Genomic DNA, 18,976 nt, shown 5'->3' on the forward strand with positions numbered 1-18,976 from the left:
ACAAACATGATTCATCGCAGTCATCAAGCATGCATCTCTAATGTGACATTAAAATTGATCATGAACTTTACAAAGGTCACTCCTACCGTGCAGTCCATTTGTATGTCCCTGAAATGAGGACATTTGTTTTAAAATATTGGATAAAATATTACATTCTTGAAATCATACTACACTATAAAAAAATATTTAGAAAAAAAGTTACCTGGTTGCCTTAAAATGTTGAGTTAATACAATGAACATTTTTTGAGATTCAACAACCTTTATTAAAATATTATTAAACGATTTTGTAAGCATATTGGGTAATTGTGTGTTTTATTTCTGATGACGCAGCCAAATAGTGCTATTTTCATGATTTATCATATTGTTTATGTGGTTCAGATACAATATTATTTTGAGTTTCTATTTATTAAACAAATTTCCTTCATTGTATCAACTCACATTTTTAATTTCAATACACCCAAAATTTTAAGGCAACCAGGTTACTTACTTTTTAATTTAAACAAAAAAACCCCAACTTTTTTCTCTTTTTTTTTTTACAGTGTAGATAACAATTGTTAAGCCATTGAATGTCAAACCATTCACTGCTTCTTCATTTGATCTTTCTCCAAATACGTTTTAATTATTGTTTAAAAACAAACAAAATCTGGTATCTGGTAAATATCTGGTTTTCAATATAAGTGTCCTCACCACATTTCCAGACTATTTTTATTCTGTCCCACAAAATCAATTTCCCTGTGTAAAATTGCATAATTGCATCAGGTTAGAACTAAACACGTTTGTCAAAGACAATCTTTGAAGTTGGGAAAGCCAGACCAGAAAGTTTGAAAAAGTTTGAAGGTTTTCAGTTTGAAGTTTAAAGTTTGAGGGCCCTATCTTGCACCCAGCGCAATTGACTTTGCACACCGACGCATGTGTCATTCCTATTTTGCACCCGTGCAAAGCGCGCTTTTCCCTCCACAGAAGCACGTCGCTAAACTAGTGAATGAACTTGCGCTCTCTGGGCGGTTCAGCGCAAAAAAAGGAGGCGTGTTTAAACAATCCCTGGAGCTATTTTGCTGTTCCATTAAACAGTTGCGCCACTGACCAGAAAAAACCTACTCTAAAGTCAGCGGCGCGTTGCGGATGTTCATTATGCTATTTTAAAGGCGCATGCTTGACCATAATGTATAGCGTGCACAACGCGCATACACTTTGCTCATGTAATCAACACAGATGCAATAGTTATTTTTGCAAATCATAAATTGTTACACTAAAAAAATATTAACACATGGGATGACGGAAATCATTGTGGTGTGCCACGAAGATGTGAAAAAATAGGCATAAATCTAGCTTACAAATTATTCAGGCTAATTGTAGTAATTAAGGATCAGACCTGTTTGCCCAATAGTGGCAAGACATATAGCCTATGTTTAAAGTACATCTGAAAAATTGGTTTGTCCGTCAAGAACCAGGAAAAAAAATCGACTGAACGGAAAAAAACTGTTTAACCGACGCTATTTCGGGTGGGTTTCTCCCATCCCCATACAACACAACTTCTCTGTCTTTCACTGCTCTTACAAGAACATCAGTCTCCTCGGCTGTGAACCGCTCCTGGCGTGCGCCTGGTAAATACGCCATAATAATAGCGACCCATAATGGAACTTGCGCAGCTGCTTTTACAGGGAATGTTGGATGCCGCTCTGATTGGTTTATTCACGTTACGCCCAAACCACACCTATGAATAATGAAGCTACTTCAGACCAACCCATTTTAGATTTGCGCCGGGCGCAAGAGCCATTTATCCCGCCGGGAAAATAGCAACAGCGCCGAGACCCGCCCACAAAGTTACTTGCGCTTTGACACTTGCTTTACAGATCGTTAAAATAGGGCCCTGAATGTTTTGAAGGCAATGGAGACCAACAGATTTTGTTCAACATTTTTCTAACATGAATTAGCACATTGCTAGCATGATTTATAAAGTTGATGGCGTGCTGCTGGTGTGATTTAACATTATTTAACATGCAGCTAACATGCTGCTAGCATGATTTAACACATGATTGTGAAAGCATTATTTAACACATTGCTGGCATTCTGTTAAGATTATTTAACATTTTGCTAGCAAGATTAAACACACTGCTATAATGTTACATGCATAATTTAGCACATTGTTAAAAGCTTGCCAGCATGATTTACCATGTTTGCTAACATTATTTACCACATTGCTAGTATGCAATTAGCACAATGCTAGCATGATTAAACATGTTGCTAACATTCTTTAACACATTGATAGCAAGATTTAACACATTACTACCATGTTTGCTAGCCTGATTAACGTGTTGTGCTAATAGCTTCTTGTTAGCATGATTTAACATTGTTTCCTAGCATGCTTAAGCATATTGTTTACATGATTTACATGCTGCGGGCATTATTTACCATGTTTCTAGTATAAATTAGCACATTGCTAACATTATTTTAACATGTAGCTAGCATGTTTTAGCATTATTGATGGATGATGGATGGATGTATGATGGATGCATGGGTAGGTGGATGGATGATGGATGGATGGATGGATGGATGGATGGATGGATGGATGGATAGATAGATAGATAGATAGATAGATAGATAGATAGATAGATAGATAGATAGATAGATAGATAGATAGATAGATAGATAGATAGATAGATAGATAGATAGATAGATAGATAGATAGATAGATAGATAGATAGATCAAAGGCTAGTGTGTGTCAGTTGAAAGTGAAGAATAAAAAGTTTAAATAGCATTTTGTTCTCAAGGCAGCTTCATTAACAACACTGAAATGTCTGAGTTTGATCAGAACAGATTTTCAAATGTCTGATATAGCCTTTTATAGAAATATTTTCTTGAATAACAACACAAGAGAAGTCATTCATTATTAATAGCTAAAGAGTTCAACATGTTCGGCAGAACAAAAAATGACCCGAAAACTGTCAAACCGACCAATCCTGAGAGGAACCGCCGTGATCAAGAGCGACTTGTTTTGAAGTTCCAGGCCAGAAATGTGCTAGCAGACATGCAGACGGCCAGAGGAAGCGAATAACGGTCCTCTTAACAATAACGGATGGTTCTATAAAGAACCTTCGACATCCGCGGAACCTTTCAAATGCACAAAAGGTTCTTATACTGGAAAAACATTCTCTAGAATTTTCAAATGTTCTTAAAACTAAGAAAAAGTGAGCACTAAACAAAAACGCTTTACCTGCAAAATCATCAAGATATGTGTGTTATAAACATAGAGATGAGGTTAAATATGCTCATGCTTTATGGCTCCCCTCAGCTTCAGGAACAGTGTTCATTATCTGAGAAGCACTGCAGGCTTTCTTCAGCTGGAATGAGCCGAGAGAAAACCAGACCTGTGCGGTTTCATTACATCTGATCGTTCAGCAGCAGGACACCAAATAAGAGAACATGAGAAATTATAGCCGCAGGAAATATTAATTGGACCCTGGTTTCCTTTGATACCTTGAAGACAGAGTGTTTGACAACCCCAGAGAACCTTAAATAACCCTGCTGAGGAAAACACACTGATTAAAGCGGCCTCGGGCACCCTGCTGGTTATCACTAGTCACGACTGAGGGGTACTTGCTAGTTTCAGCCTCACAGTCCAATCACTAAAGAGCGCAACCTTTTCAAGTCGGCAAGCTCTAATCTGATTGGCTGTTTGCAACTTCTGGCAGGTTTTGTTATCAGACAGCACTTTTGAGGAAAATCCAATCTCTGGATTTGCCATAGGTCAACCCTCTGGTGATGTTCGGTCATTTTTAAACCAAAAAAAAAAAAAAAAGTTTTTTATTTAATCGGAATGGTACAAAACTTGGTAATTTTTTTTTGGCACTTGCTGTGTGCACACAATAAGAAAAAACATGGACATGATTCGAAAAGATTAAATAGTCCTGAAAAAAATCCCTATTTTTCTCGTCAAAATAAGTGCACTGGAAACCAATGGGAATTGAATTACATCTAGTGGAAGCGTTTGGTACTGCGCCCAAATAAATATTACTGAAAGCTCATTTTTTGAGTTATCAACCTAAAATTTGGAAAACCACTTGTTTTATTTATTTGTTAATATATACTTCATATCAAATTTAAAGGCATTATTTTATTGTTTTATAATGTTTCCTGTGGTGCACTAATGTTAGTATGATTTTTACATAATTTAGAAATAAAAGCCATTTTGCTATCCTGATTTTAGCCTCTGATTTGGATGCTCTGTTTGAAGGGGCGTGTCTGCTGTGAGACTTCAGTGTAAACGCCCACTGCTGTGATTGGCCGCTGTGAGACTTCAGTGTAAACGCCCACTGCTGTGATTGGCCGCTGTGAGACTTCAGTGTAAACGCCCACTGCTGTGATTGGCCGCTGTGAGACTTCAGTGTAAACGCCCACTGCTGTGATTGGTTGCTGTGAAACTTGTGATCTAAACCACTATAAACCTACTTGTTTTTATTTTTCAGCAGGGAAGACTGCATGGAAATGATTAAGAGCACACAATGTGGTCTTGGTTTTCATGTCACATCTCTTCAACGTCATCCCTCAGACACAAAATAACTTACAAGAGTTACATGAGGCACGATCTGGCATCATTTGTTCCGCTGGTGTTCCCGGTTCACGGCTACTCCTGGAATACATTGAGGTCAAAGGTGGCAGGAGAGAATGTTAATAGACATGTGAGTCTAATGTGAGAAGCTCGGGAGATTGTAACTCTTTCTCACACACACACACACACACACACACACACACACACACACACACACACACACACACACACACACACACACACACACACACACACACACACACACACACACACACAGACCACAGCTGTCTCGCCTCTGGACTCGAGGAAAAGAGAAAAGTTGGTTAATTCAGGGGAAAGAACATGCATCCTTAAACAGGAAACAAACAGGAAACTCTCAAGCTATTATGGGATGTTTGGAAATGATCCTAGTAGGCAATTCACATTGTGATGAAGAGTCCGGTGTTGGATTTGCACAAACACTTACGAAAAAGAAACATAGTGTCATTAGTCCACTTTTTGTTTTTCACTACGTGCTTGTAATGGAGAAGTCATTTACCTTTCATCAAACTACCAACACTGGAACAATATTCTATCGGTTAATCAGTGGGGCGCATACCTGTCAAGTATCCCATTTTGGCCGGGAAAGTCCCGTATCTTTCCTGCTGTCCTCCCTTCTTAGTATTTTCCTGTATATATCCCGTATTTTAATCTGCGTTATTAAAAAATAATAATATGGAGGAAAAAAACTAAAACATTTCCAATCTGAGCTCTGTAACTAGCCTCACGATAACTGCAGTAGCCTACAGTAACGTTACTGTAGTGGCCGTTGTTGCGAGGTTAGTGTGTGAGGTCAGATGACGAGTGACAACGCGGGAAAAAAACAAAAACAAAACAGAGACGGATGATGGACGTACCAAGCGGGTAATCTAGCGCTCAGAAAGCGTTCCTCCCATAGGGGCTGCCATTGCTAACCAAGCCATCACCTGCTGTTAGCATCCCATTGACTCCCATTCATTTTTGAGTCACTTTGACAGTGAATAACTTTACATCTGAGGCGTTTAAAGACTCCATTTGTCCATTGTTTATTTCTAAAGAAACACGACAATGCATAAAAGGCTCCATTACCTTGTATCTTACACTATCGCCCCGTAGAAGCTGTTTTTGTAAAAAATAGGCTAACGATTGCGTCATAACCAACGCGACTCTGTCGCACAGTTGAGAAATTACCGTATAGACAGGAGGAGACGCTCAGAAGCAATCTTTAGCTGACTATGAGGCAGTCGGGGGGTCGTGGAGACCCATACAGAAATGTAATATATGTACATGTCCCTATATCCAAGTTGTGATGTCATATATGTTTCATATAAGGCAATACATTATTAGCACATATATACATTCTCACGATATATGAAGATATAGGTTTATACCATGTATGAAATACCCATAGAATAATTATTATATATACATATATTAAAATTATTTATATGATGATTTTTTTATATGGTACTGTATGTTAATGCCATATATGTAAACAATATATGTCGAATTTATATATGTAAGTTTATTTAAACATAATATATGCAAACATTCAGTATGCTCGTATAGGATTTTATATGGATTTATATAGTGGTGTTTGAATCCTGGCATTTCATAATGTGGTTTTGGTTCAGGCTTTGGACATTAAAAGCTCCATGTGTGTTTTTCTCCCCGTTGTGAGTTTGAGCATTTGCTTGGTCTCGTGTGAGCATCTCGTTTTGCTTGGGCAGTATACACTCTTTTGTCTTTTGTTACTCTGGTACATGGGCGACATTTTTCATCCTGTCCTCTAGAGGGCAACAAATGGAGGAAGTGGTTTTAAGGTTACGAGTAGCATAGAGAAGAGGCATGGCAAAGGAGAATGGGTGAAAATGCCTGGAATCACATTGTGTTTGAGAGTTAAGTGAATTGTACATTCTAATGCTTTACAATCTTGTTCAAATGCACATTTTTATGTACCCATAAAAATGTTAATTCAAAGTGTTTGGAAGTTTGTAGAGAAGCTTGCAGAGGACTCTGTTATGGGGCTTGAGTGCACTGATACCTACTTCTTACCTGTGTTGGATTGTGCCAGTGCCTAATCTAGGATTTAGGATTGTATATCTTCATTGCCTGCTGGGACTGGGCCTTCTACAACACTCATATAAGAGACTTGCATTGCAGACTGTATATCCTTTTCCCTCTACAGCATTTTGAATGGTTTGGTACTGTTTTTTGTTTGTGTATCACTAGTATTTTGGGTTTGGAATTGATTTACTGTTTATTTGTTTACTTATAGTGTTGAGCTTTGATATTCACAATGCTGTCTTGGATTTCCATCCATGTGCTAATTGTTACTATGTTATCTCATTCAGTGGTTAAATAGATATGATTTATTTTCACTCCCTCATTGAGAATCTTACAGTTAGTTTGAACACAAACTATTGGCAAAAGTGAATTCCCGTTTTTTTTTTGAGGATTTCTTATTGTATAAAAAACTAAGACGAGCCAAATACAAGCATGAAGGTTTGTTTGTGTTTTGATTGTTTATTTTTGAAGTCTAATAAAAAGCCCATTAACCTCTGCACCCTTGAGTCCTTCATCTCTTGCCTCACCTGACAAGTAACTTTATAAATATTTTATATTTTAAATGTCATTTGTTTTATACATAGTATAGATTTTAAGACTCTACGACATTTGACAGTGATATTGATTTGTCACATATATAATTTAAACATATATAATATGTGGACTAAAGATATATGTCAATATATGGAATTTCTGATGCTGTGCATATATGTGCATTTGTTTTTACTCTATATGAGCATATTAGGATATTTCATATATGAGACCTATATGTCAAAATATGTATTATACATACATTAACATAATATATGGGATACATTTATATGTCAATATATGGAATTGTTCCAATTTCTAATGTTTCATATATGTTTTTACTTTATATATCACATATATCGCATATATTGATTTTTCATATATAGACATATATTACATTTCCGTATGGGGACATAAAGCCTGATAAAGTCAAGGGGGAAGAATGAGGAGAAGCCCATAGTGAGCCAAAAGCAACGGGAGAAAACATTTAAACAACGTGATTCAGATTTCACTTTCCACAACTACTAGAAGACCTGCAGCTGTCAGACAGGAGGCTCACGTCACATCTACGTCCTCAAGCTCAGTCTGAGTCTGCGCAGTTCACTCCGCCATCAGGAAGTGAGTGCTCCTGATTGGCCTCATTTTTCCGCCGTTGAAGTCAATGGGATCGCTCTGTCCATTTCTTTTACTGTCTATGGGACGTACCGATAGAGACAGAAGCCACTCCTGCCAAAAAACCCAAACCCTCGTGTAAATACAGTGATCAATGGGACAGCGAATTTAATTTTCTGAAGAGGAGCAGATGGGGGACAGTCACGCGTTTTGTTTGTTTTGTAACTGCGACTTCAGCATCTCACATCCATATCATGTGCGACAGCGGAAGATCTTTTAAAGTGACAGTAACCACTTATAATGACAATGTAAAGAACAAAAGTAATTGCTCACTAAATATGACTAAATAACTTCAGTACCTTTAATAAGGATTAATCTATATATAATTCATAATGATCTCTCCCGGATTTTAATACCCAGATGCTGACAGGTATGGTGGGGTGCGTACTCAAAGCCTTAATAATAAAAAGCCAATAAAGTTAAACTTGCATCTGTGCATGTGGTATAAAGTTGCATTTGATTTGCAGGCGGTCATGAAGAGTGCTAGAAACAGCTCGGTTGCTAAAACACATTAGATCCAGAACTAATATTTCTCAAAGGTTTGATTTATTGGATTTGGCACACGGATACACCGAGACATTTGTGAAAGGTGCAGCACATTTAAAGCTGGCAGTGAACAATTCTGACTTCAACAAAACATATCTGATTTCATAAAGATATTCTATTATAGCTGTGCATTTATTTATATCTTTAATATATACACAAACACTGTAAAAAAATATTTAAAAAATAACTTACTTGGTTGCCTTAAAATATTGAGTTCATTTAAAATTTAGTTAATACAATGAACATTTTTTTTTGAGTATCAACAACCTTTATTGAAATATTATTAAAAGATTTTGTAAGCATATTGGGTAATTGTGTGTGTTTTATTTGTGATGACGCAGCCAAATTGTGCTATTTTCATGATTTATCAAATTTTTTATGTGATTCAGAGACAATAATATTTTGAGTTTCTATTTATTAAACCAATTTACTTCATTGTATCAACTTATATTTGTAATTTCAAAATGTTAAGACAACCAGGTTACTTATTTTTTTTAAGTTAAACCAACAAAAGAAATGTACAGTGTGGAATAACATAGCATTAAAACACCTGAAAAGAGTCTTAGACCTGACGAATGACCAGTAAACACATGCTTGGCCAAGTAAAAACATTCATTTATAAGACAGATCTGATACGATTCATGCCCTGAAGGTTTCATGCCGCCCCGTGACAGCCAAAGTGACATTAATATTTCATAAAGCAGAGCGTTTCCTGTGTTTTATTTAGTGCAACATTCATTTCTTTTCTGGAAACCGCTATATTATATCCCCAGCCCTGTGTGAAATCCACACGCTCGCTGTAAGTTTGTCCCTGGCAGCAGGTGTCTGGTTTACTTTGGCGTGAGGGTCATGTAATCAGGGCCAAAATACATCCAGCGCCAGGCTTAAGTAGACGCTTATCGCAGGAAATGCCTCGCCGGACTCATTGTGCCGCAGTCCCTAAAGAGATTTACTGCGTTTTCCATGTTCCCACTGTTTCCATAATAGACAATGATCTATATAAGCAACACGACGCGAGAGATTGTAGATATTGCGAGTTGTTAAGCTTGACATGCGGCGGTGTGAATATATTCGCAATATACTGTAACACAACCTCAAGTGCCTTTTTGTAAGATGCGATAAACTACCATTTTAAATTAAAATTACATTAGTGAGGTCTTAAAAGAGTCTCTTCTGTTCACCAAAGCTGCGTTTATCCGATCAATAGCTTCCAGGAAATTTTTTGACTATTATTCCGTTGTAAAACAGCTGTTTCCTATGTGAATATAAAGTGAAGTGTAATTTTTTTAAGTGATAAAATGTTCAGCGTCATTTCTCCAGTCTTCAGTGTTACATAATCCTTCAGAAATCATGGATTTGCTGCTTATTTATGCTCATTATCAATTGTGCTTCTTCATATTTTCGTGCAACTGTGATGTTTTATTTGTCAGGATTCTTTAATATATAGAGCGTTTTAAAAGATCAGCATTTATTTGAAATACAATGTTTTGTAGCATTATAAAAGCAATTACTGAACAATTTAATGCGTCCTTTCTGAATAAAAGTTTTTATTTTTTATTATTTTTTATGGTAGTGTATCACGGTTTCCAACGAAATATGACGCAGCATTAGAATGATGGAGGATCATGTCATGATCATGAAAATTCAGCATCATTATTATTAGTTGAGTCATATTTATTTACACTAATATCTGGCATAATACCTAGTTAAATAATGACTAAAAACTATCTCTCTCTCTCTCTCTCTCTCTCTCTCTCTCTCTCTCTCTCTCTCTCTCTCTCTCTCTCTCTCTATATATATATATATATATATATATATATATATATACACACACACACACACACACACACACACACACACACACACACACACACACACACACACACACACACACACACACACACACACACACACACACTGCCCCTGCCCCTAAACCTACCCATCACAGGAAACATTCTGCATTTTTACTTTCTCAAAAAAACATCATTTAGTATGTTTTTAAGGCCATTTGAATTATGAGGACATTTGATATGTCCTCATAAACCACATTTATTGTGTAATACCAGTGTAATACCCATGTAGTTATACAAATTTGTGTCCTCATAAACCACATAAACAGGCTCTCACACACACACACACACACACACACACACACACACACACACACACACACACACACACACACACACACACACACACACACACACACACACACACACACACACACACACACACACACACACACACAAAATTTTAAATCTGCAGATCTCTTGACTCTTGATGAAGTGACATTGTGTAATATAATTACAGTTCCACAACCTGGATGCTGATTGGCCAATACAGTGACCGTAGAATCTGATTGGATGATGCATGTTCTAAAAAGCTGATAGTTACATTCTAGTATATTATTTATTTATTTATTTATTTATTTATTTATTTATTTATTTATTTGAATGGTAGTGTATCAGTTTCCTCAAAAATATGAGTCATCATATTTGAATGATTAGTAAAGGATCATGTGACTGAAGACTGGAGTAATAATGATACATTCAGCTTTGATCACAGGAATAAATTACACTCTACGCTATATTCACATGGAAACAGCTGTTTTACATCAGAATCATACTTCAGAATATATTCTGTACTTTTGATCAAATAGACTTTCAAAAAAAAAAAAACCGAGAGACTCAAAAACATGAAACAATCTTAATTATTCCAAACTTCTCTCTGACGACAGCAATGAATTGCGGAGAAAACGATTTCAGAAGAGAAAGTCTCAGATGAGGTGCTCTCCATATGCGCTCCGTACTCCTCCTGGATGCCCGTTTTTAGGCCCCGTCTACACGAAACCAGAGCTTTTCGCATCCGATCTTTCCCCCCCACGTTTCAAGAAATATCTGCGTCCATACGAGAGCTATGAAAACGACTCAAAAGTATGTATGCCAGGCCAGTGTGTGGCGCTGTAATTCTTCCACAGAAATACACTAAAACCGGAGAAGAAGAGTTGTGTCTAGAGCCCCTTTCACACTGCGATTCCGGCAAATACACGGATAATGCGACCCGGCATTTGTTCCCAAGCCGCTAGATTTGGTCCATTCACACTGCCAGCGAAATACCATAATATGTGCGCTTTCACACACAACCCGTAACGGTCCCGGGTCGAGTTGACACGTGATATCCGGATGTGACGTATAACGGCGAGCGATCTCAGCTTCAGCGCGGATAGTGAGGAGCTCCGTGGTCTCGACTTGTGTCCAGTTTGCGCTCATTTCTGCTTGTTTAATTTGAGTTTCTTTTGTATACGAACACTCTCTGTGTTTAAAACACCGACGAGCTCTTCTGGCACTGCAGGGTTGTGTTATTGAAGAAACAAGCTCTAGGAGTCGCACGATAACTACGCACACGTTGCGGCATTAGTTTCGGCTTTTGTTCACACAGCGCTCGTCCCGGGTCGAATCCCGCAATATTACTAGGTCCCCGACCCGGGTCGAATTCGGTAATCAATTCCGGGACGTGGTTGCTTTCACACAGAAGGCGACCGGCAATGCTCCGGGAATATTGCGGGTCCGACGTGCAGTGTGAAAGGGGCTTAGAAGAGGTATAGCAGTGGTCGGAGGTGAGGCACAATCTCACAATAAAATAACAATAAATACATTTGCTACTTAACAGATGTGATTTATGAACACCTACACCTACCCCGACCCTAAACATACCCTTACAATATCGCAGATACGGTCATTAAATGAGGCGATATTGATGTGCGCATGCCCAGTGCCCATAGCTTTATCCCTTAACTCTTTCACCGTGCTGGATGAAGTGTGAGGACATCACCGTTTCAGAAAATATACGGATTCGCTGTACACAGGAAAACGGAAGATTGTCGTTTTCAGATTTATCCACTTTGGGACCCGGTTTCAGAAAATATCGGATTCATGCTTCCAAAACGCCGGATCCGTGTGGACGAAACGCTGATACGGTAAAAATGTATACGTGTAAACGGGTCTCCGTGTGGACGGGGCCTTAGTTTTCAGAGAAAACTTTGGAGCTTAAATGAAACAGAATGACCTCTCCTAGGCTTGTGTGTTCTCGCTCATCCAGAGCTCGGCCCGTCGTCCCACCAAAGCCTCACCAAAGTGCCGATCAATAAAGTCACATTCATTCCCAGGGCCCACGTGCGTCATGTCCCGGCCGGGGCAGACCTGTCAGATTTGGGGGAATGATCGAGCTCTTTCCAGGTGCCCGAGCTGCAGGTGGGGCTCCGGTTGGTGATTTTGGTGAGCAGCGTGGTCCTCCGCAAGCTGCTGTCCGAGTCCTCTTTCCTGAAGCTCTTCTGGATGCGATGGCAGCAGGGGAAGCAGTGTGTGAAGTCGTGCAGGAGGTGTCCGCTGAAAACCATGTAGATCCACGGGTTACAGCAGCTGTTCAGACTGGCCAGCAGAGCAGACAGAGTCACGGCCGTGTTCTTGGAGTCTAGACAGAGAGCAAACACACATCAACCACTCAAAAAAAGTGCTTTAGGCCCTTCGTACATATGACACATTTAAATTATAGGTAACACTTTCTTTACTTAACCCTTGTATGGTGTTCGGGTCTGCTGGACCCGTTTTCATTTTTTATCAAAAGAAAAATGAAATGATTAATTATTTTTTTCAAACTGAGACTCGTTGGCCTTGGCTCATTTTCTGTGAGGAATATATATCAGAACACATTTTCGATGACCACACACTGTACAACCCCCCTACACATTTATATTACACACAGGATGTTCGGGCCCACTGGACCCGGGGCTAATAAAAGTGTAGAAATTGTTGGTGTGCACCTTTACTCTGTCCTCCTCCTGTCAGGGCTGCTGTTAGTGTGTGTGTATTCATTTATATGGTTTATGAGGACACAAATGTGTATAATGACATGGGCATTACAGCGTAAACATGGTTTATGACGATATCTGTGTCCTCATACTAAAACATACTAAATGGTGTTTTTTGAAATTCAAAAAATGGCAAAAGTTTTCTGTGATTGGTAGGTTTAGGGGTTAGTAGGGGGATAGATTATACAGTCTGTACATTAGAAAAACCAGTATGCCTGTGGAGAGTAACCATACACCACATATCCAACTGTGTGTGTGTGTTATGGGTGTGTGTGCGTGTGTAAGTGCGTGCATGCGTGTGATAGAGAGAGAGTGTGTGTAAGTGTGAGAGAGTGAAAGAGTGAGTTTTGTTTCTACCCCTGCCGTTCTCACACGAGGTTGCAATTCTTAAATGTGATCTAACAAAAGAGAAAATATTAACCATATATGCTGTTTATATTGCTTGTAATTGGGATGAACTAAACATCTGTTGAGTATTTTAAAATACATTTTAGATTGGGTTGAATTAAAAACCCAAAAATGCAGCGGGTCCACCAGACCCACGAACACTGGCTGAGTAACACAAATATGAACACCACACAAGGGTTAAACATATCTAATTTTGATAAAATTTAATTTAATTTTGTTCAATCAATGTAATATATTTAAAACTAAAGTTTACCTAAATAATTTGTGTTAAAACTACATGAAATATTTATGTTGACATAACCAACTGGGCAGTGGACCTGTAGTTCCCAGCATGCTTTGCAAGGGACTAAATTATGAGAGTGAATTTAGGGATTTAAGTGTTATTTTATGGTTTTCTATAAAGGGAAATTTGTTGTTGGTTAATGTTAGTGTTTAATGTTCAGTTCTGTTGGACATTTAGAGGAGTTTCTGTAATGTTTTTGAATTCTGTGGTTAGCATTATGCTGAAGAGTGGCTGGGATTAGGCTGTGGGGACGCAGTGATCTATACTAATCTTAGGAGATACACCAGCCTTTTCTTAAAGGGTCATGAAACCACAAAACACTTTTTTGAGATGTAAAAAGATATGTATAGTCTGCACATCATTTAAAACACTAAGGGTACTCATTAATGTTATTCATCTGGGAAAGAAAAATTCATTTTTGAGAGCGATTTCTATCTTCCGGTTTGAAAAGTGGAGTCAGAGCAACGTCACAAATGCTGACGTCAGCGTCGTGTGCTTTCGGCCCAAGTATGGGCTGCTGGGGACATGCTAACGTCGACCGTTCCCAGCGATTCTCGATATATATTCATGACATAAAGCTCATTCAGTCCAATCACTGCACTGTAGTATGCATACAAGATAATTTAGTTAATATGCATGAGACAATCACTTCTGTCAGGCTCGTCTTCCATCATTATTGTATGTTAGGGAAGTTTTGAAAGCAGCGTGCGGAAAAGTCAAGGAGGAAAGGGAGGAAAGTGAGGAGTTATCCTGATACGAAGTGACGTAAGGGCGCCGAGCGAGCTGTAAGCGGGCGTCGTCTGTGGAAGCCTTTGCTATAAGGCTCGGTAAAGTAAAATTAACTTGAGGAATCGCACGCCGAACCTGCAAGCGTTGACTATCTAATTTATGTCAGGAGTGCAAAATAACCGATCTGTACACTGTAAAAAAATATTTAGAAAAAAAGTTCATTGAAATTAAAATTTTGAGTTGATACAATGAACATTTTTTGAGATTCGACAACCTTTATTAAAATATTATTAAAAGATTTTGTAAGCATATTGGTTGATTGTGTGTTTTATTTCTGATGACGCAGCCAAATAGTGCTATTTTCATGATTTATCACATTTTTTATGTGGTTCAGATACAATAATATTTTGACTTTCTATTTATTAAACAAATTTCCTTCGTTGTATCAACTTAAATTTTTAACTTTAATAAACTCAACATTTTAAGGCAACCAGGTTACTTACTTTTTTAAGTTAAACCAATAAAAACCAACATTTTTTTTTTTCAGTGTAGGCTAATGAACAATATTTTTGATGAATTATCAACAAGAATCAAAAGCCACCTTTTCGTTTTATTTGTGGTCATAGACATGCACTAAACCGCATGTGTTCGGGCTCTTAGTGATTCAGTGTGTGCATATTTGGACAGATAGATTTAGCTGCCGAGTGACCGCGCGCGTCGCTGTGTGCTTCAGATGCGCGGTCGAGACTATGAAACCTCAAACCCCTTCGCTTTTACCCCGATCTGGAATTATGCTGCCTTCCCGTGCCATCGGAAATTTGATAATTCCGACTTCTGAAGTCGTGATTACGAAATCATTGCATTCAAGTTTCAAAATGTGAGGGCGTTCGTATTTACGATAATCCCGAGAGCACCTGAAGGCAGCTCTATCTCTGTCGCGTTTGCTAGCATGTTCGTGGGTGGTTCGTGTTCTCTTTTCACGTCGGCGCGTTGTTCATCTTTCCAAACAGCGTGCATATTTGGACAAATATAGTTTAATCATCACATGTTTGCTAAATATTTCGTAATACAGAACAACCTTTATTTTCATTCCTCACTGAATTATGCAGGTTTGAAGAGCTGAATGACTTGCGATCTCTGCTGCACGCCACTCATAGCTCTCTCATTCGCTGTACTCATCCCTCATTTAATCTCTCTCTGTGGTAAACAATGCCAACGGGAACCAAGAACATCTCAGAACCGCTGTTGTTGGTATCGCTAATCTTAATGCATCTATATGACACTCCCCTAATTATGCAAACCATTCCCTCTTTCCACACAATACCATCCCACCTTTTCACAGTCGACCACTCCCCTTTTAAGAAGCCTTTTCACATTTACATTTATGCATTTGGCAGACGCTTTTATCCAAAGCGACTTACATTGCATCGAAGGCACACATTTTACATTATTGTCAGTTCTTGCTCTCCCTGGGAATCGAACCCATGACCTTGGCGTTGCTAGCGCCATGCTCTACTGGTTGAGCTACAGGAAAGCTTACAAATTGAAGATGTGTAAAAACACAGCTGCCGCAGGGGGGTTTCATGACCCTTAAAACTTATATTAGATACATTGTGTCTGATGATGAAAGTTTGACACATTCAAAAAAGTCATGTTATAAGAATAAAAATATAATTTAAACTGTATTTGATCAAATTGAGTTTGACCAACTCAGTTATTGCGTGAATTAGATTTGTATGATTTGGGGCTACACATATTTATCGGATGGAAAACCTGAGTTTTTTTTTATTGAACAACACACGTTACACGGCAATGCACAGCCTTTTAAAGATAATAATCCTTTCCACAAGCGACACAGATTAGTCTCACTGTTGCAACACAGCAATGGCAATACAGAACATAACACTATCAACATTTTCAGACATGCATTATCCAATCAGATTGTCACTGTCAGCTTCCAGGAGCGGAGCTAATAAAATAATTATATTAGTGTCATTTTCATTTTTAAAGAGAGCGAGATCTGCAGATTAAAAACTCGATTTAAATGCTGCAAGGATTGGGAGGAAGCATGTTCAGATAATTTATACAAGTGGAGAGCACTCAGCTAATCAGCAACAAGAGGTATATATGTTCAGCAGACTTACATATAATCATATAATTAATGGAGAGTAGATTTAAATGCGTATTGGGTGTCCGCGGGGAGTGGGGTACTCCGGGTTCGTGCCATTAAATCATAGCCAAGACACCCCGCCATCAACAAGGACACCAAAGATTCATTTAAATCTACTCTCCTTAAATTATATATAAGTCTAAACTTGTGAAATTCTATCTAAAACTCTTAGATCACAAAACCATTCATAAGGGTCAAGTTGAGATTTATACATCTTCAAAAAGTTGAATTCATAAGCTTTCCATTTGTTAGGATAGGATTGAATGTTGTAATCTGGAATCAGAGGGTGCAAAAAACCTTAATATTGAGAAAATCTCCTTTAAAGTTGTCCAAATTAAGTCCTTAGCAATGCATATTACTGCTAATAATACATTTCTGATATATTTATGGTAGGAAATTTACTAAATCTTAAATCTTAATATCCTAATGATTTTGCCAAAAAAGAAAAATGTATAATTTTGACCCATATTAATGTTCAATGTTTCAATCAGCTGTTTTCTATGTGAAAATGTAATTTATTCCTGTAACAAAGCTCATTTTTTTAGCATTATTCTAATACGATGATTCATATTTTTGAGGAAACTGTGATATCATTAAAAAATACATAGAATGTAACATTGTATAAACATTTTAGAATGTGCATCCTCCAATCAGATTCTAAAGTCACTGTATTGGCCAATCAGCATCCAGGAGCGGAACTGTATGCTTTATAAAAGAATTATATTACGCAATCTCACCTAACATTTTCAAGAATAAAAGAGAGCTGCAGATTTCTTAACCAGGTTTTATGCCTCATGTGTTACCAAATATTAGTGAAAATAAATATCACTAAACTTATTAAAGCAATTCTTGAACTACTAGGTGAAAATGTGTTATATAAACATCCCATAACCTCCTGTGGAATGACAGATTTACACATCCCTCCGCAGATGTTCTGCTTGGACGCGCTATTCTGGTCTCATGACTTCATTTCTCAATCATCTTAATAAGCATATCAGAGAGACTATATTTAACGCATTATCACCTCTTTCCATTAGCAGCGTTTTGTTGCGCATTAAATGTAAACTTCACAAAGCTGTGTTTTTAAACACACTGGCACGTTATTATATTAAAACAATACACTTTTATTAAGATTTTAGGTTAATATTTATTTAAATGTGTAAGGGACATTTTTATTATACCATATTTATGCCCCATAATTACAGTATGTTTTCTATTATATCATTCTATACAGAAAATAAATTATTCTAAAGAGATAGTTGCTGACTTCATTTTGTTAATACAATCAACTTGGATGTTTAAGTCATATCAACTTAAATTACATTAAACTGATCTAAAAAATTAGTTGAATCTTGTATGGCTTGAAAAAAAGGCTGAGTTAAAGCAATTTAAAGATTGTGTGTGTGTGTGTGTGTGTGTGTGTGTGTGTGTGTGTGTGTGTGTGTGTGCGTGCGTGCGTGCGTGCGTGCGTGCGTGCGTGCGTGCGTGCGTGCGTGCGTGCGTGTGTTTGTGTGTGTGTGTGTGTGTGTGTGTGTGTGTGTGTGTGTGTGTGTGTGTGTGTGTGTGTGTGTGTGTGTGTGTGTGTGTGTGTGTGTGTGTGTGTGTGTGATTGATTTACTGATCACAAATCCTGTTTTCACTTTTCTAGAACATTTTGTTTAGTCTTTGCCGGAGACAGCGACGGCTCTTCCCAATAATATTTAATACAGGATTCACACACACTCTCTTCTTCTATCTATCTATCTATCTATCTATCTATCTATCTATCTATCTATCTATCTATCTATCTATCTATCTATCTATCTATCTATCTATCTGTCTAGATACCTGTGTGTGTGTGTGTGTGTGTGTGTGTGTGTGTGTGTGTGTGTGTGTGTGTGTGTGTGTGTGTGTGTGTGTGTGTGTGTGTGTGTGTGTGTGTGTGTGTGCACATCAGCTAAGGAATAACTGCACATTTTCACAGTATGCTATCCAATATGCAATGAACGAAATCATGATAATATATTTAATGATATTCATGTTATAAATGTTGCATGTGAGGCATTATACAACACACCATTTTCTTAAATTAAATATTATATTAAAATTAGATGAAAGTTATTATAAAGTGTTACCGCATATATTAGTTCAAATAC

The 18,976-nt window shown here is 37.8% G+C and overlaps 1 protein-coding gene and 1 non-coding gene across 2 annotated transcripts in view; both read right to left on the reverse strand.

The window, feature by feature from the left end:
• Positions 1–10,815: 10,815 nt before the first annotated feature.
• The window catches only part of avpr1aa (arginine vasopressin receptor 1Aa), a 9,937-nt gene continuing 1,776 nt past the window's right edge, over positions 10,816–18,976 (reverse strand). Inside the window, exon 2 of the mRNA XM_067436844.1 lies at positions 10,816–12,854. Coding sequence (XP_067292945.1) covers positions 12,562–12,854 — 293 coding nt within the window. The 3' untranslated portion in view covers positions 10,816–12,561. The remainder of the gene's footprint in view (positions 12,855–18,976) is intronic.
• On the reverse strand, positions 16,133–16,207 carry trnaa-agc (transfer RNA alanine (anticodon AGC)). Its single transcript has one exon. It is a non-coding gene; the product is annotated as a tRNA-Ala (tRNA).

The sequence above is a fragment of the Pseudorasbora parva genome, chromosome 25 (assembly GCF_024679245.1).
Source record: "Pseudorasbora parva isolate DD20220531a chromosome 25, ASM2467924v1, whole genome shotgun sequence".
Taxonomy (NCBI): Eukaryota; Metazoa; Chordata; class Actinopteri; order Cypriniformes; family Gobionidae; genus Pseudorasbora; species Pseudorasbora parva.